Source organism: Gambusia affinis, linkage group LG18 (genome assembly GCF_019740435.1).
Source record: "Gambusia affinis linkage group LG18, SWU_Gaff_1.0, whole genome shotgun sequence".
NCBI lineage: Eukaryota > Metazoa > Chordata > Actinopteri > Cyprinodontiformes > Poeciliidae > Gambusia > Gambusia affinis.
Genome location: NC_057885.1, coordinates 23,210,244 through 23,235,402, shown reverse-complemented (window position 1 = coordinate 23,235,402; position 25,159 = coordinate 23,210,244). Strand labels below are relative to the sequence as shown.

At 40.8% G+C, this 25,159-nt stretch overlaps 1 protein-coding gene across 1 annotated transcript; it reads left to right on the top strand.

The window, feature by feature from the left end:
- Nucleotides 1–5,500: 5,500 nt before the first annotated feature.
- LOC122821004 (RING finger protein 150-like) lies at nt 5,501–22,923 on the top strand. Its single transcript, XM_044098790.1, has 6 exons — nt 5,501–6,451; nt 16,206–16,456; nt 17,118–17,272; nt 19,142–19,238; nt 19,316–19,577; nt 20,402–22,923. Exons 1-6 carry the CDS (start codon nt 5,992–5,994, stop codon nt 20,518–20,520), a joined length of 1,344 nt encoding a protein of 447 aa, XP_043954725.1. The 5' UTR covers nt 5,501–5,991; the 3' UTR covers nt 20,521–22,923.
- The last annotated feature ends 2,236 nt before the right edge of the window (nt 22,924–25,159 follow it).

Below are 25,159 nucleotides of genomic sequence, written 5' to 3'. Positions count from 1 at the left end.
TTATTGGTATGTATTACCGACCCATCATTTAGCCATGTCTCCAACCTCAGACAACGATGTGTGAAAACTTTAGCCTATCTTCATGTCTTCATCAAGTGTCGGCCACCAGAGTAGGCTTCAGATGAACTGATTTAATTTATATCAAACCTTAGTAATTATCCTGTAACACATAACATCCTGCTTCACAGTTTTTAGGTTTGACCATCCTGAACCTCCAAGAACAGAGTCATCCTCTACTGTAAACTCAAACAATGTCTGAAATCTTCTACAGAGTTTCTTCATCCTGTTAAAAGGTGTTATTGGACCTGTGTCAGAACTGGACCCCTCGTTTCCTCTGTTAGGAGCAGCAGCAAGTGGACGATCCAAGTATGAGGACTTAGAGAAGTTGTTGCAATTAAACAAGAACAGTACAGATAAATCATTATATTTTAATTTTGGAACATTTTTAATGTATTCCCCATTTTCTATTGATTTTGTATAAACTTTTCAGACGGATGTCCAACTCATGAGGCATTGGTTCTCTTCTGATCTCCATTTCCTGTTCTCCACGTCACAGCATGGCTACATTCCAGCTGCCACTACATTTCTCTGCACAGTCAACATTAAAGTCAATCTTTTTAGACAATCTCCTTCAATACAAGCGGAAAAAACATGGTAGCTACACTGAGGTTGAAGCAGACAAATTTACAAATTTACTGTGAGTTTCTTCGTGATTGTGTATTTCCTTGATTACTCACTTCGCATAGTTCACACACCAGCATACCTGCTGGAATGCTTAAGGAAATCTTCCTTATGCATTCCAGCACAAGGATGTTTTCTAATTGAGCAGGTTCAGCAGAAACAACACCCAAGAACACTTCCAGTGTTTGAACAGCGCATTCCTCACAGTCTGTTTCTAACAAAATTGTTTATTCTCAGCATTTCCAACACTTGGTCTAAAATCAGAAGGTTTACGTAGATCACTGGCTTTCATTCCTAATTTTCGGAATCCACTGTCTTTCATGTTTTAGACATTTTCTCTGCACCAGCACACCTGAATCAAATGAATGGATTACCCACTAAACATGCAATAAAATGCCACAGAAGTCTAGCAGTCATCCATTTACTTACAGCAGGTTTGTGGGGGCAGGAAAATGCCTAAAGCTTGCTGCACAGTTGCTCCTGAGGATTAGTTTTGAACTGAACATCAGAACTGTTGTGTTCTGTGTTTTCCTGTGTTTATTTTGAAGTTTCCTGTGTGTCTGAGTCTCCGTGTTGTCCTGTCTTCCCTTGATTAGTTCCCAGGTGTCTCGTTCCCTGATTACCCTCTTGTGTATTTAGCGTCACCTGTGTGTGTCTGTGTTCGTCGGATCCTTGTCTGCGTCTACGTCTTGCTACGTCTGAGTTCAGTCTGTGTACGTCTTGCCAGTCAATGTACGTCTAGTCCTCGTAATACCTGTTGCTACCTGTTGTGAGCTTTAGCCTTCCGCTCGTCAGTGCTGCCAGGTCTGTGGACTGTTTTTCTGTTTATTTTTATCATTCATTAAAACTCCTCATCACCACACAACTGGGTTCTGCTGCGTTTACCTCACCGCCTCACACCACCACTTCATGACAGAAGGACCCGACCACTCTGAAAGGTGAGCAGCTATTACCACCATGGACCCAGAGGAGATTCAGGAGTTAACAGACACCATACGCGAGTATGAGGAGGCCATGGCCAAGCCGTACGCGGCGACAAGACGGCTTGGATTCGCCATCCGGTTGGGTCTGTTGCTGGACTACTGGGTTCCGCGCTTTCCGCACCCGCGGCTGGTGGAATTGCAGAGGGAGGCAGAGTGGGAGCGTGAGGCAGCGCTAGCAGTCATGGCTGGAAAACCGCTGCCTCCCAGACCCAAAACTCTGTCCTCCCGTTCCACCACCCCAGCTCCGTCATCTCCAGTGCCTCCTGAGCCAGCAGTTCCTGCCGCCGCTCCAGCCGGCGCACCAGCTCCCGTTCCTGCCGCGCTCCAGCGGCGCACCCGAGCCTGCTTCCTGCCGCCGCTCCAGCCGGGCGCACCGAGTTCCCGTTCCTGCCGCCGCTCCAGCCGGGCGCACTGGCTCCCGTTCCTGCCGCCGCTCCAGCCGGGCGCACCCGAAACCCGTTCCTGCCGCTCCAGCGGCGCACCCAGCCTGCTCCGTTCCTGCCGCCCAGCCGGCGCCACCGAACTCTAGTGCTTCCCCGAGACTCCTAGTGCTTCCCCGAGACTCCTAGTGCTTCCCCGAGACTCCTAGTGCTTCCCCGAGACTCCTAGTGCTTCCCCGAGACTCCTAGTGCTTCCCAGAGACTCCTAGTGCTTCCCCCGAGACTCCTAGTGCTTCCCCCGAGACTCCTAGTGCTTCCCCCGAGACTCCTAGTGCTTCCCCCGAGACTCCTAGTGCTTCCCCCGAGACTCCTAGTGCTTCCCCCGAGACTCCTAGTGCTTCCCCCGAGACTCCTAGTGCTTCCCGAGACTCCTAGTGCTTCCCCGAGACTCCTAGTGCTTCCCGAGACTCCTAGTGCTTCCCCGAGACTCCTAGTGCTTCCCCGAGACTCCTAGTGCTTCCCGAGACTCCTAGTGCTTCCCGAGACTCCTAGTGCTTCCCGAGACTCCTAGTGCTTCCCGAGACTCCTAGTGCTTCCCCGAGACTCCTAGTGCTTCCCCCGAGACTCCTAGTGCTTCCCCCGAGACTCCTAGTGCTTCCCCCGAGACTCCTAGTGCTTCCCCCGAGACTCCTAGTGCTTCCCCCGAGACACCAAGTGCTTCCCCCGAGACTCCTAGTGCTTCCCCAGAGACTCGCGGCGCCCCAGAGACTCCTTGTGCTCCTCGCCGCCTGCGGCGCCCCAGAGACTCCTTGTGCTCCTCGTCGCCGCCCCCGTGCGGCCCTAGAGACTCCTCGTCGCCACGGACGGCCGCCGGACAGCCTCCGTGGTTCCCGCCTCCTGCGCCGCGGACGGCCGCCGGACAGCCTCCGTGGTTCCCGCCTCCTGCGCCGCGGACGGCCGCCGGACAGCCTCCGTGGTTCCCGCCTCCTGCGCCGCGGACGGCCGCCGGACCGCCTCCGTGGTTCCCGCCTCCTGCGCCGCGGACGGCCGCCGGACAGCCTCCGTGGTTCCCGCCTCCTGCGCCGCGGACGGCCGCCGGACAGCCTCCGTGGCTCCCGCCTCCTGCGCCGAGGTCGGCCCCCTGACCTCCTCCGTGGCTCCCGCTTCCTGCGCCGAGGTCGGCCCCCTGACCTCCTCCGTGGCTCCCGCTTCCTGCGTTTCCACCCACCCAGTTGGGTTTGTTTTGTTTTTGTTTTTTGGACTTTGGACCCTCGTGTCTCCGCCTATTTGATAGGTTGTTTTTCGTTCTTTTTCCATAGACTCTGGCCCCCCGTCCAGCTCCCCTCCACCCACCCTTGTTGTGTTTCAGTTTTTGGGCGTCTGGGAGCCGCCCGTTAAGGGGGGGGTACTGTTGTGTTCTGTGTTTTCCTGTGTTTATTTTGAAGTTTCCTGTGTGTCTGAGTCTCCGTGTTGTCCTGTCTTCCCTTGATTAGTTCCCAGGTGTGTCTCGTTCCCTGATTACCCTCTTGTGTATTTAGCGTCACCTGTGTGTGTCTGTGTTCGTCGGATCCTTGTCTGCGTCTACGTCTTGCTACGTCTGAGTTCAGTCTGTGTACGTCTTGCCAGTCAATGTACGTCTAGTCCTCGTAATACCTGTTGCTACCTGTTGTGAGCTTTAGCCTTCCGCTCGTCAGTGCTGCCAGGTCTGTGGACTGTTTTTCTGTTTATTTTTATCATTCATTAAAACTCCTCATCACCACACAACTGGGTTCTGCTGCGTTTACCTCACCGCCTCACACCACCACTTCATGACAAGAACGTAGAAAAATAAATAGTTTGCTAAAATGAAGGTAAAGTTATTTCATCAGTGATTGTACCATTAAAAATCATGTTTTTAAAAAACATACGTGGCTTTTTTCCCCCCATTTCTTTACATTAGACTGAGTTTCTCATAGTTCAAAAGAATACATATAACTTTTACAGAAAGTACCTAAAAATATACAAACATGAGCCAACAAAAATATTAAAAATAAAAACAGCGCTGTGTGTAAGAGTCTTTAAATGGAGTTCATTGGTCTGCAGGATTCTTCAGGAGCCACTGTACTTTACAGCATCAGAAGATGCATAAATTATTTCTTCTTCCTCCTACAGGAGAGGTGCAGTGATTTGGAAACATGAATTTGTCCCTATGATCCAGATGCAGACAACCTAGTACTTGCAGAGCAAATCTCACCACAATAGAGACATTAGTTGAATCAAAGTTTGAAATATTTCAGGAAATCAAAAATATTTGATTTGTAAGGAGCTGATACTGCCAATTCAGCCACCAGAGGGCAAAAGCAGTGGCATTACAAATTGATCAATAGTAAAGTGTTCAGTTCAACTGTCTCCCTTTATAAAATGTCCAGTCAGTGTAGGATGATTCTTGTATCTTGGAATTAATTTCCATTTTCTGGTTTTCAGATGTTTCATATTCCTGAGTGCCAATTCATCCATAATCTTCCTCTTACCCTTGATCGGTTTGTAGATGCAGAAATGCCCAGACATTCCAGCATATCTTTTCTTTAAGATTATTTTATTTGAGAATAAACCTTGCTGTTAATTTATCCGCTTAGTTATTTTCTTTCTGTCAGATTTGTTGGTTGATTGGTTCTGACACTTTTATGGTGAGTTTTGCTGCCACCATGTGGCCAAATTCAAGTTAGTACATTTAATTCAAGTAGGTCAAAGATTTTGGTTTCTGAACTGATTAAATGCATCCGTATAGTGCCTTCAATAAGACATTGTAAAGTGTGTGTGTTCTGAACCTGAACCACGTTAACATCACAAGAAAAACTATGTAGGAATATAATTAATTAATACAGTATGGTTCCAGCGCTATTTAATACACCACAATCAACTTATCTGGCGGTTGAAAATAAAAACTTGTCATAGCTTGTCATACCTTACAAATATCAGCTTGTATCATTTAATTCCCAATAATACAGAAGTGCTAACACAATTATACATTACTATTTATTTATTTATTTATTTATTTATTTATTTATTTATTTATTTTTGTTGTTTTTATTGTTGCTGTTGTTAATGGATAACATATACTTATAGTATTTGAATTTCTTTGATAAGAGTGCATGCTAATCAGGATGAATACAATAAACAGGCATGTAAATATTCCAAATATTTACACGTGGAGAAGTTCTATATTAATGGTAATTTTTATTTTATTCTATAAAAACAACGATTATTTGTACAAAAGATAATGATTTGTAATTTTCCTTATTACGGGTAGGTGGCAGGATTATCTTAATTTAAGCTACATAAAGTGAAAGGGTTTATAGGCCGTCAAAGTAAAATACAGATTTCCGTGTTTTTTCTTAACAACACATGAAAACGTTTAAAAGAAAACAATGTAATTGTAAATATATTTATTTTAAGAAAGCATTATTTCAGCATAGACGTTCAAGTCTTACTCGGCAAATTTGAGTTTGTGGTCGAAATACAAAGAAACTTTTGTTTTTAAAGGTAACTTCCGGAAATTCGTCGCTTCGCTTCCTGTAGCTTCACAGTGGCCCAGTCAAAACAATGCAGTGTAGCAGCGGCGAGTAACGTCAGCTTTAAAGAGCAAAAATCTAATTTCTCCACGGTCTCGGTGCTCCGTGTCCGCCCGCTTTGTATGTCGGTCGAATCGTGCCCGGGGTTTATTTTACACCGAGCCGCCATTGTTCGGGATTTAACCGTTTTTGTTTGGCTGGAAATGGAGTCCCCCAACGGCTGGCTGACAGCAGCAGAGGGGAGGGGCTGAACGGCGAAGCAAACACGGAGTTTGCGTCGATAAACTCGGTGAAATAAACTCTCGGTAGGCCGGTGGGTGACATGGTGGAGTAGTAGCGGTCGTCGGCACTGAAGCTCTCGGTGTCCTCCGATCTCTCTCCCCGGAGAGGACCGCCATGGCGCCGGGCTCTCTGGTGGCGGCCTGCCGCAGTCTGGCCCTCTCTACGTGGCTGCTCTCCTTCTGCTTCGTCCACCTGCTGTGTCTGGACTTCACCGTGGCCGAGCGGGAGGAGTGGTACACCGCCTTCGTCAACATCACCTACATGGACCCGGCCACCTCCGAGGTGCGCACCGAGAAGACGGAGTGCGGCCGCTACGGGGAGCACTCCCCGAAGCGGGACGCCAAGGGGGTGGTGGTGCTGCCCGCCGCCCCGCTGGACCGGCAGGCCTGTGAACCCCACACCCGGTTCGTGGTGCCCTCGCAGGCCGCGGCCGGCTGGATAGCACTGATAGCCCATGGGAACTGCACAACCAAGGACAAAATCCGCCATGCTGCCGCCCACAACGCCTCGGCGGTGGTCATTTTCAACGTGGGCTCCACCAACCCCAACGACACCATCACCATGCGCCATCAAGGTACGAAACAGAAGCTGGGTTCACTGGGAATCAACCTTATTTCTCTCCATCTAACTCAAACTAACAGGGTTTCTACGGCGGCGAATTAGGGCAACTGTAGAGGAGTACATTTCTGCAAAAAAAAAAAAAAAAACAATAAACCGAGAAATCTGGATTATATACTCAGAAATTTCCTAGAAGAAACAAAGACATTTCCAAGTTTGAAAGGTTGAAAAATTCGCTATTTAAACAAATCGCAATTTTTCTGGAAACGTTTGAGAAAAAACGAGGAGATTTTGCTGGAGAAAATTCTAAAAATGTCTAGAAAAAAAAAGGAAACGTTTGAGTTTATAAAGTCAAAAGTTTTCCAAAAAACCCCCTCAGATTTTAAAATTACCATAAGAAGTTATTGAGAAAAAACAGAAGGCATCAGTTTCAAAGGTTTTGTAGTAAGAAGATAAAAATAAACCTTTTTTGGAGCAAGAGGAAATATTTTTTGCTGTTCTGCAGATTAAATAGTTTCTTTTTGATATCTGGACTTCACAGGAATCTAAATCCAGCATAAGTTTGTTTGTTTACTTGCAGATTCAGCTTTTTAAACAATGCAGCTTCTGGCGAGGCCTGAAAACTGTAAGATTTTAATGACTTTATAAATTGTCCTTGAAGTTATTGCAATAAATAATAATATTGTTAGTTATGCGCTGATGTAAAAATTAGGACCGATGTCGATATCTGATTTTAATACTGCTACTGTGGCCGATACCTGATATTTACCAATCAGGTATCTCTTTATTGTTTTGATGTCCAGAAATAAATGGCAACAAGATGAAAACAAATATTGGTTGTTAATATCGACCTGGTTTTATTCACCAATATGTTAAGAAATGGCTGATATCAGCCTATACCGATGTTGGTGCTGATGTATCATATATCAATAAATGTTATTTTGAGACCATTTTCAATAATAAAATGGTAGACATTCTCAAAGATCAATAAACTTTAAATTCTGATGAGTATTTAACACTGGAAGACACTCTTAATATCCAAGATAAATAAACAAAACAGACACAACAAATGGAGTGAATTATGAAATCACTGTAAACAAAATGATCCTAGTTGAGACCAAAGCTCCAGACTGAAGACTTTTATCATCCAGTTTTTGGTAGAGCAAATCATGAGTACTGAGCTCATTTTAATTTATCATTTGATTAATTGATTTATTGTAATAAACTTCAGACAGATTTGAACCGGGCCGGTGGAGCAGCAGGGACTCCTCTGATGTTTTGGCCTCTTGGCATGCGGAGCAGCTTGACGTGTTGTTGTCATTCACGATGCGGCGCTGCGTTACGTAACGGCAGCAGCGAACCAACAGCTGTCTGACCGACAGCTGGGATCTCCTTCAGCTCCTCCTGCAGGCCTCCACTCTGACTGCTGAGTCCAGGAAGTAAATGGAAAATACTCTCCATTTGTTGACTTTAAATCTAGTTTCTCATGACGTTTTTAGTTTCTTGGAATCCGTGTTTGGAAACTCGGTGAATGTTCCAGTAGAAACATCTGCAGGTCGTTTAGACGCTGTTGAGTCTTCAGGTTGCTGTGTTTATCCACCAATCGTTTGGTCTGGTTTTCATTAAAATCTTCATTACACGGCTTCTTCTGTCTTTTATTTTTTTAGATGCATTTTTTGGTATTTGTCCAAATCACTACGCTGTCAAATCACAACTGATTAACCTGCTCCTGATGAGTTCAGATAGATTTATTAGAGTTTTGATTTAATTAGGAGACTAAAATCTGCAAACATAAGGGATAACTTTGAAATATACGTCCAATAATTAAAGTAAATTCAGGTCTGGAATCATATTTTGAATATTTTAATTAAGAGATGCTCAGTCTTTAAGTTTGCAGGAATCTATATTCGCAGAATGATAAAAACAGGAAAACACAGAGAAGGGACGGATTAATTTGGATTTAATTTAGCCCACATACGAGCAAAGTTAAATTTAAATGTTTGTCTTTTAATATCAGAAAATGTCTTGAATTTGATCAGTTTTAGATTTTATAGTCTTAAAATCATTCTTTCACTAACATTTTTTTTAAATGTGTACATCTGTTGTTTTCTACACTGACTTAAAAAAATCAAATTGATTTTGTTTCACTATCTGGTTTTTGTTATCATAAAATGTGAAACTGGTTTGTCAGCATTCCTATCCTTTATCAGAATAGATGTAGTTTAATAATGGATGTCAATAGTTAGCTAAAACTTGTCAATACCAGCTATAATGTCTACTGGGTAGGTTGCTAGGCAACAAGTGCAAAAGTTGCTTACTTGCATACCAGAGTTAAAAATAAGTTAGATGAATTGGTGTTATATTTAGCACAGAAAGTAAAACCAATTGATGCATTTTTTAAGTGTGCCGGATCAGAGGCTAAACGAGGATCTGTGTAAAGCAGCAGACTGCAGGCTAGCTAATTAACAACTATAGAAATCTTTGAATAGCATAATTAAAATTACAGTTTTACTTTGGAAGATCAAGAGAAACCAGAAGTGTTAATATTTTGCACCATAAGCAGACCTACTTCTACTAAATTCAACAAAACATTTCTCCATTTTCTGCTTTTGGTTTCCACTACTGTGTTTAAAGTTCAGTGTTTTTATAACGAGATGCAGTTTTAGCTTGATAAAGTTTAACAAACTCAATAATTTCCACTTGTGTGATTTATTGTTTTTTTTCTTCTCATTCTACCAAAAACTGAATGATAAAACTCTTCAGTCTGGTGTTTTGGTCTCAACTAGCTCTTATTTTGAAGGATAATTTTGTTTACAGAAACTCCATAATGCATTTTATTTGTTGTTTCTGTCATTTTGTTTATTTATTTTGGGTTTTTTAAATAGTTTCCAGTGTCCGTGTTAAATGTTCATTATAATTTAAAGTTTATTGGTCTTTGAGAACGTGTTCTTGCATTATTATGCCAACATATGTTTAGATTTGAAGAGAAAATTCACAACTAACTCAAACGTGACCACAATGGAAAAATTAATAAATCATTGTTTGCCCCTTTTATTAGTTTTGTTGGATAAAATCAGTAACTTTCCCCTCAGAGTTGGAAAAGCTAATTAAATTTAGGCATGTGTTGTTTTTTTTGAGTCACTTCCAGTCGGTTAAATCCATTTATAGCAACAAACTGTTGTCTGTTGCATAATGTTGTTGCTCTTTCTCCCACTCAGTGACATAAATAAACTTATTTTTAACTTGATTTATTTTGAGTAGATAATTGTTTACAGTTTCCCAAAAGCACAAAAATGCAGCTTGATATTTCCTGGCTTAAATCTTGATGAATGTGGTTCTTTTTTAGTGGTGGATCTTTGACCTCCAGGTCAGAGTGGGTGGATTCTGGTCAGGCCTGCTGGCTGTTAATCCACCTGACAGCAGACAGCGTGGAATCAGCTGCTTCATCACTTTATGCCTCACATCAGAGCTGCGAAGCTCAAACTGGGACATCAGATCCAGAAACGTCTGTGATAAATTAGTTCAGGTTTGATTTCTGTTTGGGGTTTTTCTGGACCGCTTCACTCCGTTTAGAAAAAACAAATATTCTTACAAAACAATACAATTTTGAAAAGAAAAATCAACATTTAAAACTTGAAGAAATTGTAAAAATGCCCATACTTCCATCAAAGTCTGAATTTTGAAATTAATTCCAGAAAAGTGTTGGACATAGAAAGAATACATCATCAGATGATGATGTCATAAAATAGCTGTGTTTCCATTACCAGCGCTCACAAAACTTTATCAATATTCCCACAAGTTTTTATTCAACATTTTGAGAAACAAATTTAAATGTCTCTGTTGGAAGTTCTGTTTTGTGCTAAAACCAAAGTAAACTTTATCTTTTTAACAAAATATCTTTAAAAAAACGAGTTCTGATTCAGTAACAAAACTTTCAGAGGGTTTCATAATAATTCAGAGACAAGTTCTGTGCTTTTTATGTTTCATCTTCTGTGTTGTGAAGTGATATCAAATAAAACTAGAAAAATGCATTTTCTGTAAAAATGCAGTGTGAATGTTGGAAGCTAACTTCTTCGTTTTTACAGGAATTTGTTGAAGTATTTGAAAAAACAGAGAAAAGTGAAACTGTGCTTTGGTAATCGCGGTATTTCCAATCGAATGTAAATACATTTGTTCAGATGATGAGTCATAAACATTCCACACCGTGTTCCTCCGACTACTTCCTGTTGTCTTCGTGGTTTTTTTTCTTTTGTGGGCTCTAGTGTCCCTTATATAACTGTAGGCTGGCAGGAGAGGTGGAAAGACATGCGGCCGGGTCCGGGAATCGAACCCGCGACCACCGCGTCGAGGACTGAAGGCCTCCAAAAGTGGGTTGCACTTTGTGGTTTTTGCCAGTAGTAACATCCACTTGTTGATTATGTGACCTGAAAAAAGTTTTTCTACTGCAGTTTTGCAAAATGTAGCTATTGAGCCTATCCATCTTCTCTAGGGGTTAAGGTAGCTACTGGTGAAATGTGTTTTAAACTACAAATCCCACAACCACTACAGACAAGAACTGGCCCAGTTTGCAGCCATGTTTGAAACCCATCTGCAGCGAAGTGCTCAGAGTAACAGGTGTCACATCTGATTTCTACTGATCTCATAGAGCAGCTTGGTTTATTGATACCTTTACTAACTGCAGATCAAGGGAACATTGATCAAATTTTACGTCTGAGTGACTGGGCTGGCAATAATTTACCCAACTTCTTTTATCTAATGATTCCAGCTGATAAAATAAGATTTTCAATTTTTTTTTTCCAACAGCTGTAAACAAACTAATGAAGTTTTGGATTCCTGGATGTTTTTGCAACTGTTGGGAATTGATTCGGTGCTATTTCTAAAGCATTTGCAGCCTAAATGGTTTGGTTTTAAACACGATGCTGAGCAGGAAGTGTGGCCTTATTTACTGAAGTCAGATAAAATCTCTTGGCGGTAAACATCACAGATTAACACAGGACTGAGCTGCATTCATGAAGATGATCTAAAACAGACATTTTCAGGGTTCCTGCAGGTTTCAACTCAAATTTAAGACTTTTTAAGACCATTGTGAATAAAATTTAAGATCTATGTCCCTTGTTTTCACTGCATGTGTGCGTGACTGTGGGGGAGGAAAGTAACGGAGAAACGCAGACTGATGGATAAAGATCAGAGACACACTTTCAGTACGCTGCAACAGTTTGTTGCACTTCAACCTCCCAAAATGTGATTTAGCAACTTGAACTTTTTCCTTCCTTTCAAATACCTCAACAAATTTCAGTAAAAACCAAATAAGAAAAGTTAGCTTCTGACATTCACTGCATTTTATTTCTAGTTTCATCTGATATTACTTTACAGCAGAGAAGATGAAACGTAAAGAAATGCAGAATTTGTTGAATAATTACGAAACCTGAAACTTCTGTTACTGAATCAAAACTTGTTTTTCTTTATTTTTGAAAAGATTTTAAAAAAAAAACTTGGGTTTAATGCAAATCAGCACTTATTAATTAGAGCCTAATTTAAAGTAGTTTTTCTGAAAATGTTGAGTAAAAGCTCAGCTGAACAACTTGTGACTGTATTTTTGTGACGACAACATGTCCGCCTCGGTCGGGTTTAAATTAGTTTGGCGATTATGAAACCTCTATGAAGGACCTCAGTCACACAGGAGCGATATTGATCCCAGGGGAATATTTTTAGGTCAACACCAATCAATGTTTTTGTTATTTTGCTCAGTCGATACGAGTTCAACGTTGGCCTCCAGGGATTTGATCCAGCTTGTGCTCTTCCAGTCTCCACTGAGAGCAAATATAGACTCTGCTGAGCAAACAATCAGGAGCTGCATCTCAGCTTTCTCAGTATTTACTTTTCCTGTAAATACTGGAGTCATAGGTGAGACTCAGAGACGGTAACATAAACCTCATAAAAAACCACCAAACTATCACATCAAACAGGACACGACAGCTTGATACCGGCTCTCTGTTCGATATTTAGTCAGTTTGAAGTCGCATTAAAAGGAAAGTATGTTAAAACATTGACATTTTGCTGCTTTGTTTAAAGACTAATTTGGGTAAGAAAACAAATCAACCAATGAAAGTTGTTGCGTGCGGTCTCTAGGCAGAGTTTGTCGTATTGTCTTCGGATTTTAAATTGTAGCCATTTTGTTTTTTCAGTTATTTTTTATCGGATATTTGTGGCATTTGTCTTAATTGAATTTGGCCAAACACTTTAGAAAGTTTAGTGGTTTCATTCCTTGTCATTGAGCGTGGCATTTATGTTGACTTTCTGACTTTTTCTCAATCAATCAATCAATCAATCAAACTTTATTTGTATAGCACATTTCAGCAGCAAGGCATTTCAAAGAGCTTTACATCAAATCAAACACAAAAACACAATGCAACATAGAATCAACAATAAAAACACAACATTAAATCAGGTTCCATCAATAAATTTATAATTGATTACATTTCAAATAAAACTCTAAACAGGTGGGTTTTTAGTTGAGATTTAATGGAAGTCAATATTTCAGCTGTTTTACAGTTTTCTGGAAGTTTGTTCCAGATTTGTGGTGCATAGATGCTAAATGCTGCTTCTCCTCGTTTGGTTCTGGTTCTGGGGATGCAGAGCAGAACCAGAACCAGAACACCTGAAAGTTCTGGAAGGTTGTGGTGCTAAACCATTCAGTGATTTATAAACTAACAGCAGTAGTCAACCTACTTCCTTCATGTGGAACAATAAAAAACTGAACTGATTGTTCTTTGTTACCCTTTTCCAAACTTTGGTCCGTTTAAAGCAGACTAAAAGTGGCAGGTGTGACTTTAATAATACAACTGTTGCAGCAGTCCTCACCTTCCTAAAATACTGCCATAAAAATGGCTGCTAGGAAAAAGTTATGAGGTCTGACAATTAAGTTTTTAGTAGTTAGTTATTATCAAGTCCACAGGGAAGAACACGAGCATGTAAAATTGATTTGCCACAAAATCCTATGAAATATATAACGATATATGATTTTAAAATGTGTATTGTAGGGATGTAGGGAAGTCGATAGAAGTCAAAAGGCCCCAGCAGTCGGCCCTGAGGTGCTCCTTAACCTCAAGGTGAAAGAATCTGAAATTGTTTTCACACAATTTACTATAAAGTTCAAGTTATCTCTCCATACTTTGTTCTTGTGTGACATGACGCATTTATAACTGACAGCGATTTTGGTAGGTATCCATAACCACCTATTATTACAGTTGCTATGACAACTATTAACTAGCCACATTCTTTGTCTCCTATGGATGGATCCTGCCTGCAGTCCTCATACTTTCTGTTTATTGGTCTGGAAGAGAAGCTCATCTCTGCTTTGTGCTGCGTTTGCCTACCAAGATGGCCGTTCAGCGGGGTGGATCACTTCTGGTTCAGACTTGTGGGAACTATGTATACTTTAAACACATTTTTATTCAAGTAAAAGTAAAAAGTATCCGTCCACCTTTAACTTTCCTGAGTCTACCTTGTTTTTGAAATGTCCTCCATCTCATTTGGTATAAATTATCCCTTAAAATGTCAAAACCCCAGTGAGCGCATTCCTTCAGTTCCCCTGTTTCTAATTAAAGTTTTCCCTTCTAGCCTCTGCCCTCATGCTGCCTGTGTGCTTCACACTTGTTAGGACTTGGTGGCTCGTTGTGCATTTTTCTGGTCCAGCTCACAGACCTGCTCTTACATGTCTAATGCTGAACTTCTGCTTTAGCAGCTGCAGACTCTGTTAGTCTGTGGAAGCCAGTGTTCCTCTGGGACATTTTCCGCCTCTCTTTGGTGTTACATCAGGATGTGCGGAGTCAGGCCCCAGTCACAAGGTAAACCTCAGATTTAAATCTGAAACGGCTGAGATGTGGTCGACAGATTGAATTTTCTCCTCAGACATTTGGGACTGAAAGGCTGCAGAGTTTTAAAGCAGCTGCAGAAGATGGAGCTTATGTTTAGTTTCAGAATCATTGCCACTCTGACCTTTGTGGCAAATGATTTGTCTGCAATTATATTTTAAAACTTCCTCTTTTACTTTAACTTCCTGTCTTGCTATTGATCATCTTCTTTATTAAAATATCACTTTGTAGAGTCCAACATCCTTGAGGGTCACATGATTAAATGAATTAAATAGGCCTTAAAATGCATGAAAACATTGAACACTGACCTCAGTGATTTGCTCTAAAATGACAGGAGTTTGGCTGTAATTACAGCATCTAAAATGGTTAAATCAGGTCTGGTTAGTCTGAGGCATTGACCCACTTTCAGTTTCTTGATAAATCGGTTTATTCCTGTGGAAAATGTTGGATCCATTCAAGCCTGTTGCTCCTGGTCATTTGCAGACTTTGGTCTGCACACATCATTACTGCTTTGGAGATCAGGTCAGAGTTCAGCCCATTGTTATATCTTTCTGCAAGCCTGGATGTTTCTAAATGAAAACTGGAACAACAGGAGACGGAATGAGAAGTAATTCAACTAGGAAGTTCCCCCGGCAAACAACTATTACAGTGTAAAAATAATAACATGTTTAGCGGAAATTATTTACCTGTTTTTTTTTTTTTTTTTTTGTCAAACCAGTGTTCCATATACATTAAACTGGTTTTCCTTATCTATATTTTTGTGTTAAATGGTGTTCTGTACATGTATTTTTATGTTAGTGGTTTTTCATATCTATATTGGGGTAAATGGTGTTCCATACCTGTGTTTCTATGTTAAAGTGATTTTCCTTATCTATATTTTTGTGTTAAATGGTGTTCCGTACCTCTATTTCTATGTTAAACTGGTTTTCCTTATCTATATTTTTGTGTTAAATGGTGTTCCGTACCTGTATTTCTATGTGAAGCTGGTTTTCCGTGGCAGTCTTAGAGGACGGCCTGCAGGATTACAGAAATCCTGTGAATCGTCCTCAGAGAGGCTTACATAATCTGATGTTGAGGCTGAATCCTGAAGCCGATCTGTCCGCTGGAGTGAAACCAGGCCACTCAGCTCGTCGCCCACCATGTTGGCTCATAAAGGGTATTTTTAGAGCGGTGGTCGCCATGGCGATGTGGGCATGTGTCAGCCTCAAGCTGCTATTGGATCAGTAAGCGAGGTGATGAATGTAATCTGTGTCAGATTGATTCAGAGGTGAAGAGGAGAAACGGTGGAAAAGTTTCCCAGAGCTAATCGTGCTCATCAAAATATTCCAGTAACGATGCCAAAAATCTGAGATAAAAACATTTACACTGTAAAACACACCGAAAGTTCAGGGGAATGAATCAGTTTGTTGTTGATTTTACTTGTTTATTAGGAATATTTCCACTTTAAAATGTGAATGTCTGGAAGTTTCACTGAGCTTAAAGGCTCTGGATTCAGTTTTAAGTTGCATTAAAAAGTTTGATTCCTCCATTTGGTTTGGAGTTCATCTTTACTGCTTTCGTTTTATCCTCCAACAAAGAGCTGCTAGTTATTACCCAGAATATGAGCTCAACCTGAGTGGGGTAAAAAAACAAAAACTTAAAATAACAAATGGAAGTAAAGAACAATTTAGTTCCTTTTTTAAGTAAGTAAGTAATTTTATTGCATAAAATGCAAAACAATTGAAACATCACCTTTTTAAACTTGAGTGTTTTTGAGATATTAGTAAATATTTTTATATTATACTTCACTTTCAGTCTCAAATTTAAACTGAAACTTTTTTTTAGGAAATTTCTAATCTAATCTTCCACGACCTTTCAGAATAAAACAGGAAGTGACCGAGCGTTTCCTTCTCTCAGGGACAGGCGAGGTGGTCGTCATCATGATCCCGGAGCCGAAGGGTCGGGAGGTCGTGGCGCTGCTGGAGCGCAACATCACGGTTACCATGACGATCACCATCGGCACCAGGAACCTGCAGAAGTACGTGAGCAGGACGTCGGTGGTGTTCGTCTCCATCTCCTTCATCGTGCTGATGATCATCTCCCTGGCCTGGCTCGTCTTCTACTACATCCAGAGGTTCAGATACGCCAACGCGCGCGACAGGAACCAGGTGACGCTTCTATAATTAACTACAACCAACTAAACAACCAAAACCCAACTTCAGAAAATGTCTTTAACTCAAATACATAAAAACTCTCATAATGGGGAAAAACTGTAACAAATTAATGCACCGTCTGGTGCATTAATCACATTAAAATTAAAGATGTAAAGACATTAGTTTTGTGTTTAGGAATCTATTGCCTTTTCAGACTTTTGTGAAATAAAGTTTTTTTGAGTTATTTTTCCCCACGCAACTATCGGTAAATTACGGCGCTCCACGCTCTTCCTCCCAAAATGGCGACAGCAAACGTTGAGATAAAGCACCAGTCAGACATTTTATTATTCATTACCCAATCAATGTAAACATAATCATAACACAAAACTTGGGTTAACTTTTAGATCCAAACTTCAAAAAGAGTAAAAACATTAAAACTAAATATTTAACTTATAAAAACAAACCCCTCCAAGAACTAACTAAAACTGAAACAAACAATGAAATAAAACTAAACTATAATGAAAAGTCCTGGTTTGCACAGAACCAGAAAACGGGTCAACAGAACCTCAGAGTTCCCACAACACGGCCAAATAAATAAATAAATTAAATAAACAGTTTCATCCTCTAACGATTATTAATCCATGACGTCGTTCTCTCTCTCGTTTCCCGCCTGCAGCGTCGTCTTGGCGACGCGGCGAAGAAGGCCATCAGCAAACTTCAGGTCCGCACCATCAGGAAGGGCGACCAGGAGACGGAGGCCGACTTCGACAACTGCGCCGTCTGCATCGAAGGCTACAGGCCCAACGACGTGGTCCGCATCCTGCCCTGCAGGTAGAAACTCAAACTTCCTTCCTTCAAAAAAGAAAATCCTGGAAAAGATTTTAATTGAATAAAGTCTGAGTGTTAAGATCCTCCACATGGAGCTGCGTTGGTTATTTGAAGCTTCCGGATGGATCAAGTTGATCAGAAGTGAAAATGTTTTCAACCCAAAGGATGTTTTTAAAACCTCATATGTGACCAAAAACTAACGCAAAGGGGACGTATTTAGTAAAATTCATGTTTTTTTACTTCCATTTGGTTCTCAACTGCCTTAAAAACAACTAAAGCACTTAAAAAAACACCCAGCTGGGTTTTGGTACAAGTTCATGTTTTTTAATGAATAATAAATTAGCCGTTTTAAACATTTCCAGAGTGTAATGTTACAAATCATCACTGTTACCTAGCGTGTATTTATTTATTTATTTCAGTCATATTTACAGTTTCAATACAAGTTAAAAAATAAAAAACACACAGTAGTGACAAAAGAAACAAACTGAAAGAAAACAGTAAAAACAAGAGTTTTGTTGCTGCACTCTTGTTGGTTGTGCAGAAGGCTCTACTAATGCTTTTCAGATATGTATGCTGCATTTGTTTGCAGCCAGTTTCACATGCTAATGTAAACGCTGAATTGGGTCACAGTAACTACCAGATAAAAATGTAAATAGAAGAAGAACCAAATGATTCATTGATGTTTTCTACCTTTATATTTGTGACCTGGTGTCGGTTCTGGTTCTGGTTCTGTCGGGCTCAACAGAAACTCTTACACCTGACTCAAAGCAACCAGCTCCGATGTGGGAATCCCGAGGCGTTCCCAGTCCAGATGTGATTGGTTGGACGTCCAGAAACATTTTCACTCAGACTTCTCTCCCACCGGCTCAGACAATCACAGCGACAGAAAACTTCCTTTAAAGCTCTAAATAAAATCGCTTTGGTCACAAAGAGATCAGGAAACGAGCTTCTGATGTAGATGGGTCAGGGTTAAAGGTCACAGGTCAGCAGTGGAGCTACCAGGGTGCGTTGAATATTTGAAATCTAAATTTCATTTAGGTGATTTTCAAGTTTTTGAAAATGTTTGACAAGCAAAATGTTCAGTTTGTAATAAAGTTCAGTTTAACGTTTAATTAAATTTGGAAATTCATTCATTCACTTTGACATAATTTGTTTGTTTTGTTTCAATGTCGTGAATATTTATTATTCCTAACGGCTCAGTGACTTATTGATCTGCTCAGTTCAGATTATAATTTATACTTTAAACAATTTTCTTGAAATTGGGGGATTTTTTTGTTAAATTATTATTTAATTTAACAAAATGAGGTACGACAGCTGGACATTTTTGATTGGAAAAAGGGAGAAAACTTCAGCCAACAAACTCAAATTTTGAGAGTAATCTGGTAAATTATTTAGAAAAAACAAGGATTTTGTTTTTGAGTTTGAAAAGTTGAAAATGTGTTAGAATAAAACTACTGTTTTAGACTATTGAACATTTTCAAAAGTTGAATGTTTTTGATTTTTTAAAATCAGAAAATTGAAAATTATTTCTGAAAAGTTTTTTCTGTGAGATTCTCAAAAGTTCAGGTTTTTTTAGCAGATTTCCCATTTTTCAATCTCAGAAATATTTTTTAGGAAATTTTTGATATTTTTTAATCTATTTTGGCTCTAATGCATCGTTTTAGTCAGTGAAGTGAGTGAGAAAAGTTTTTCAAAACAAATTTAGTTTCATCTGCAGTAGAATGTAGAATATTATCACCAGACATCAAAACAGCATAAATATCTTTAATAATAGTGAATTTAGTGAATTTGTTTTCTTTCCAAAGTGCTGGAAAAGTTTGAACCCGTACCTTGAAAGCTCTTGAGAAGTGCTTGAGTTTTCCTGTTTTCCAGACATCTGTTCCATAAGAGCTGCGTGGATCCGTGGCTGCTGGACCATCGGACGTGTCCGATGTGTAAGATGAACATCCTGAAGGCTCTGGGCATCGCTGTGAGTCCGGCTCCTCTCCGCTCCGGTTCTGGTTCTGCTCTCATTCCAAGGTTTGACCGTTTCCGTTTTCCTCCCAGCTGAACGCCGACTGCCTGGACGACCTGCCGCTGGACTACGACCTGGCGCTGGGCGGCGTCGCCGGCGTGGGGATGGGCGGAGTCGGCGCCCTGGCGCTGGAGGCCGTGGCGTCTGGGGCGTCCAGCGACGGGACGCTGAGCGAGGGCGGGTCCTCGGTGGTTCTGGACCCCGGCGTCAGGCGGGTCGGGCTCCCGCAGGACTACCAGGACTCGGACCCGCTCAGAGACAGCCCTGTGACGGCCACCACCGACACCCACACAGGTTGGACTCTCACTCTGCTGGCGTTAACCAGAGTTACACTGACACCCGGTGGCGGTTCTGAGGCATTACAGGATCAGAACCCGTTTCATTGTCATTGTGCAAGAGAGAAAATGTAGAGAGAAATTTTAAATGCTCTCAAAGGCAAGTCAAATAAATAAAATAAAAAATTAGCATGTGTCAATAAATATAAAAAAAATACAGAAACAACTGGGAAGTGAAGAAAAAGTAAATAAATGTTGATCAGGTTTTAGATTAATTTTCTGTGTTCAGCAACACAAGAGCTTTTACGTAGAAGCTGTTTTTAGCTGGCCCAGAAGCTACTTAAATACTTCTGTTAAATACCTTATTGATAGAGGTGCACCAATTTATCGGTGCCGATTTCCTTCATTCGGTGATCGGCCGATTTTTACTTATGAAGCCGATCTTGTCTATCTTGGCAAAGCTCTAAGAATCAACCACTGTTGCCCTCCGTTGAAAGGTTTTGACTGACCACCAAGTTGTCTGCACGTTTATAATTAACAAGAGTGACTCCACTGTTGCCAACGCAACAACTTTCTTGCTGTACTGATCAACATTTCAGACCAGAAAAATTGGTGTCGGGCTGGAAAACGGCAGTGGGTGCAGCCCTACTTATTAACGTAGCTCTTCAGCTTCAGTTTGTGCTAAATGCTGTGTTGTTTTAGCGCTTTAGCATTAGCTTCTGCTGTACACACATTAGCAGGACTAATGTTTATGGTTAGCGCAGCTAGCTGTTTGGCTAACGGTACCACTGCTGGTTCGGGTGCTGACTTCATCTTCTTCTCCTCGTCTTCTTCGTCTTCCAGGTGAGCTGCAGCCGATGGCGAGCAGCGCCTCTGTGGCATCGCTGGTCATCGCCGTGGAAACCGGCCTGTCGGACGAGGAGGGGTCCATGGATCGACCTCATATGGGTGCCAAATCCTGAGAACAGCCCAGCAGAACCGAGCCAGAACCAGGCCAAATTAAGCAGGACCTCATTGAACCAGAAGGTCCAGAGAGACTAGAACCATCTGACGTAAACGTGCTAACAGCCTGGTCCTGGATTAGGCCCGTCTGGTCCAGAACCACGAGGCTCGACTGGGTTTGGATTCTTGGAGCGGACCCGCTCAAAGGAAGCGGACGTGTTTCAGTTTTCACCTTTGATTGTTCTTGGTTCTTCATCCCGACTCTGCCTGGTTCCGTCCCCAGTGATCCACTTGGTTCCGTCAGCAGAACCCAGTCATTCCTGACAGAACCCATCCGTCTGGTTTCTCCAGAGTTCTTTCACAACGGGTCTCTCCTTGCTATGGTTCTGGTTCTCCAGATTCGGACCGCCTCTCTCTGACGTTTTGCATCGTCTGACTGAAAGACTTTGATCTCAATCGGACTCTGATCGACCCGGCAGTATTACTCCTGCAGTATTGAAGACCCGCCTCCCTCGTTCGGGTCCGTTTGACCTTTGAACTTTTCTGAGTTTCGGGTTCAGTTCTTCCTCTGGAATCAACAAAGTTTTATTTAAAACGTGAAGCACAGATGAAAGGAAGGAGAAGAAGATGCTGCCTGGATCTCTGAATCGGTACCAGAACCAAACCTGGAGCAAACGTTGAGTTTCTCAACTCTCCATCTCCTTTAAACTTCGGTTTCCATCACAGGAACTCTTGGTGCTTTTGGACCACAGCCGGTTTCCTTTGGAGCCAAAATCCCGTTGGGTTTAGGTTCGGTCTCAGAGTTTTTATTGATCCATAAACTGATTGGAAATTCCTCATAGAACCCGTTTGACGTCCCGTTGGACCGCCGTGGATTTCCTGTAGTTCTGGAGCAAATTCCACCTCGTTTTGTTCAAACTAGTTCTTTACTATTTGAATATTCAAATAATTGATCAAACATCAGTTTAGATGTGATGCAGAACTCTTTCTGGTCCCATCAGCTCCTCTGATGTTAATTAGCAAAACCTTAAATCTGCAGAAATGTTGGGAAATGCAACGGAAAACAATGAGGCAAGATAAAGATCTAGAACCTGCCAGTTTCCTAAAGAGTTTCTCTCATTAAACAGTTTAACTTTTAACTTGCTTTAGGCGACCAGAACCAGTAGATGACCAGCTTAAAGAGCCTAAATGCTAAAGCTGATAAATTAGCTGATATTTATGATACATTTCTGATATGCAGCCTCTCGTTGATAAAATCAATCTAAAATCAGTCTAAAATATAACTCAGAAGTTAATTTGTAAAAATTAAAAGATGCTCAGATTGTTGTTCATACAAATTTTATGTTAAGAATAATCTATAATCCTGTTGGTTTTTATCAGCCAGTTAAATGTAGTTCCTTGATTTAAAGGTTCCAGTTCTCTGATAAATTAAATCAGTTTTGCAATAAAGTTAAATGTTTCGGAGGTTTTCTGCTGAATTGTTTCTTGTTTTTTATCGTCGATGGTACGAACCGGTTGCAGCTTGGAGGATTAAACAAAGTTTTACTCTAATAAATTCAATTTAATCCCTTTTTAGCGTGATGCTAACGTTGCTCTGACTGAGAAAGCGACGGGATCTTCCTCGGTGAATTGCCGGGATAATTTAGCGGTACCTCTCCAGAACCCTGTGGTCCAAAAGCACCTTCAGCGTTGCCTTGCTCCTCTTCCTCAACGCGCCTGCGCCTTCATCCTGCTGCCTTTTTCTACCTTTACCTTCTGACAATGTGTTGGTCTGGACCGCCGCCGCGTTATTCCCCCCCCAGAAACACGGACTGCGAGGGAAAGGTTCCTGGTTCTGCCTCGACCCGTTCCTCGTCCTGTAAATATGAAACGGGTTCACTTCGCTGTTTGTTCGCTCCGGACGTTGTCGACGAGAAAGAAAGAGATTGTCGTCTATTTTGATACCAGAGGAGACGTTTATTTTTGTAACGAAGCAGCAGAGACTGATTTATCCGCGCCGTCCGACCCGCCAGCAGCCCGGACGGTTCCGATCGGGCTGGTTTAGACGTTCAGTATTTGTGTAATTGTACATAAAAGCTTGTTGTTGTTGTTTTTATTTCCAGAGCTTGTTTGGTTGAAACCTGAGAGAACTGAGCTCACCTTCATGGATGGAAACGAAGAAGCGACTTCAGCGGAAATAAACGGTTTCCTTTGGTATTTGTCTGTTTTCCAGTCTCAGTGCTTCTGTTTCCAGTGGGTTCGGTTCCTCTCAGATTCTTTCTGGACTTCTTTCTTTGCTTCAGCAGGTTCCCGTTGTAAACACTAAGTAATTTATACTCTGTAAAATCAGAGCACTCATAAGAAATGACGAATTTGTACGGATTGTCTTGGACAATTTTCAGAGAGAAATGTTTTAATTAAAGTCACCTGCTTTGTGTTGTGAGTTTCCTCCTTTACAGAGTTTTTATTCCGTTTCCTCATCTTATCCTTTTTATATTCTGTCATTTTTAGGGAAGAAAATAGAGTTTTGAAATGCCAACTAGAATAGAAATAATGTTTATAGAAATCAAGTTATATAGGTTCACACAAAAGATTGAAAAATCCTAAAATTTATAACAAACATTTATATTAATAATATTCTTTACATTATGACTAAAATTATGTCATCAGAAATACCTGAATCCAAAGTTAAAAAGCTGAAGTTTTGCCCCCCCAAAAAAGTCAGATTTATTAATGTCAGAAACTTCCATGAAAAAAACTTTAACATTTCTGAGTTTCAGATGTGAAAAATGTCCTACAAAAAACTCAAACTTTCCAGAAAGAGCTTGGAAATTTCAGAAAATTTCCAAAGGTAGATTTTTTTCTGCGGTTCTGGGTTCGATTCCCGGCCCGGAGTCTTTCTGCAGGGAGTTCACATGTTCTCCCTGTGCATGGTGGGTTCTCTCCTGGTCCAAAAACACTTAACTGAGTCAGGTTGGTCTGTATAAATTCTCCTCAGGTGTGTGTGTGTGTGTATGGCTGTCTGATGATTGAATTTATCTTTAGAGAGCAAAGGACAAATAAAATACGGTAATTTCTTCCTCTTTTGGTGTGAAAATGACGATGTAGCTTCAGCCATCCAGGCAGGTGACAAATTAAACTACCACACAGAAATACTTGGTTAGATTTTTAGTTTTTTGTTGTAAATACAGCAATTTATCTCCACACAATTAATTATTTTAGATTTACAAAAACAGAAGTGAATCTCAAGAATTGTTAAATTTGAAAACTATCATTTATTAAATTTAAGAGAGATTTCTTAAATTTTTCAGATTTCCTTGAAGTTCTGATATTTTATTTTATTTTTTTATAGCCTGGATAAATTTAGCAGAAAATGCAGTGAGTGTAACGTTTCTCCAAGCTTAATTTATAAAACATAAAGCTCTCAACCAATCAGAGCTGCTTAATGTACGAACAAGGTTCTGATTTACTTTTCCACTACAAACCTTGAATTTTTCTTATATTTTTGTCTCGGAGACCAAAGGCTTCAAAGCATTTGTGTTATTGAAACTCTGACGTTTTCTTTTCTGCTTTGGCTTGTTGTACTACTCAGCCTGTCCACATGGGGGCGGTAGCTTCATTCATTTCAGTTTGATGGGTTATTTTGTGATTAGAAGTTAAATCAGGGAACTATTTTAGTTATTCTTTATTCTAATAAATTAACAAATATCTATGTGATTGTTTTTTCACAGTAATGACAAAATACATTCCAGGCTCTAATAGAAACTACAAATAAAATTTTAAATTATTTTTCTGTTTCATAAAATGTCCAAAAAAGAATAAAAAAAATTTCAGATACTTTTTGTCACTTGGAAACAGTATTTTTTTTACACGAGTTTCTGCAAATTTCACAATTTTGTTGAAGGAAATGTATCCAGTTTCATTTTATTCGTATTTCATTTTCTTTAAAATCTCAAAATAGAAATAAAATGTTTTCTCTTTGAAAATGCCTTTAAAGAAAAATATTTCAATAAGATGAACCCAAGGTTGTGTTTGTTTTTAAGTGCTTCAAGACGACATTTATTGTGAAATGTAAACTGAATTAAATTGATTCCTGTTTAAATGGTGCAGAGAAAACACGAAGCATCTCCCATCTTCTGGACTGCTTGGCCTGTTGGGGCCCAACGCCAGGGGCCCAAAGAGTCGCTGGGCCCCATGAGCTTCACTAGTAAAATGTCACAGAAACGGACCCATGCTGATATCCAAGTGTGACACGTTAGAGCTGAACTCCATCAACTGGATGTTCTCCCAAAATATGCTTGAGAGGTTAATATTAAGATGCTTAAGAAGATGAAAAATGGAGAAAGAGGCAGAAAATGAGAAAAAGGAGGAGGAGCGAAAGCAGCTTTCTGCTCCTTCACTGGTATTAATTTATTCAGCGCTGCTTCCTCTGGAGCAGAGAGGAGGAACGAACGGAGCAGCTGAGCTTCCTGATGCTACGGAGCCTCAATAGGTACGAATATATCCAATATGTTTCTGAGCAGACATTTTGTTTCTGGACTTGTAGATTTGATTGTTGAGGGACCATCATGGAGTCACATTTCTTGAGTCTTGCGTTGTTTTCAAACCTGATAGTTCTGTAGACTCGGTTTGATTTGGGACCAAAGTGGCAACATTTGTTACATTTTCAGCTGCTGTGGT

Bases quoted from the DNA above. Each gene is read 5' to 3' on its own strand.
- LOC122821004 (XM_044098790.1), top strand. From the start codon at position 5,992: ATGGCGCCGGGCTCTCTGGTGGCGGCCTGCCGCAGTCTGGCCCTCTCT. The intron at 6,452-16,205 runs GTACGAAACAGA...TCCTTCTCTCAG, and splicing joins CATCACCATGCGCCATCAAG to GGACAGGCGAGGTGGTCGTC. The intron at 17,273-19,141 runs GTAGAAACTCAA...CCTGTTTTCCAG, and splicing joins GTCCGCATCCTGCCCTGCAG to ACATCTGTTCCATAAGAGCT.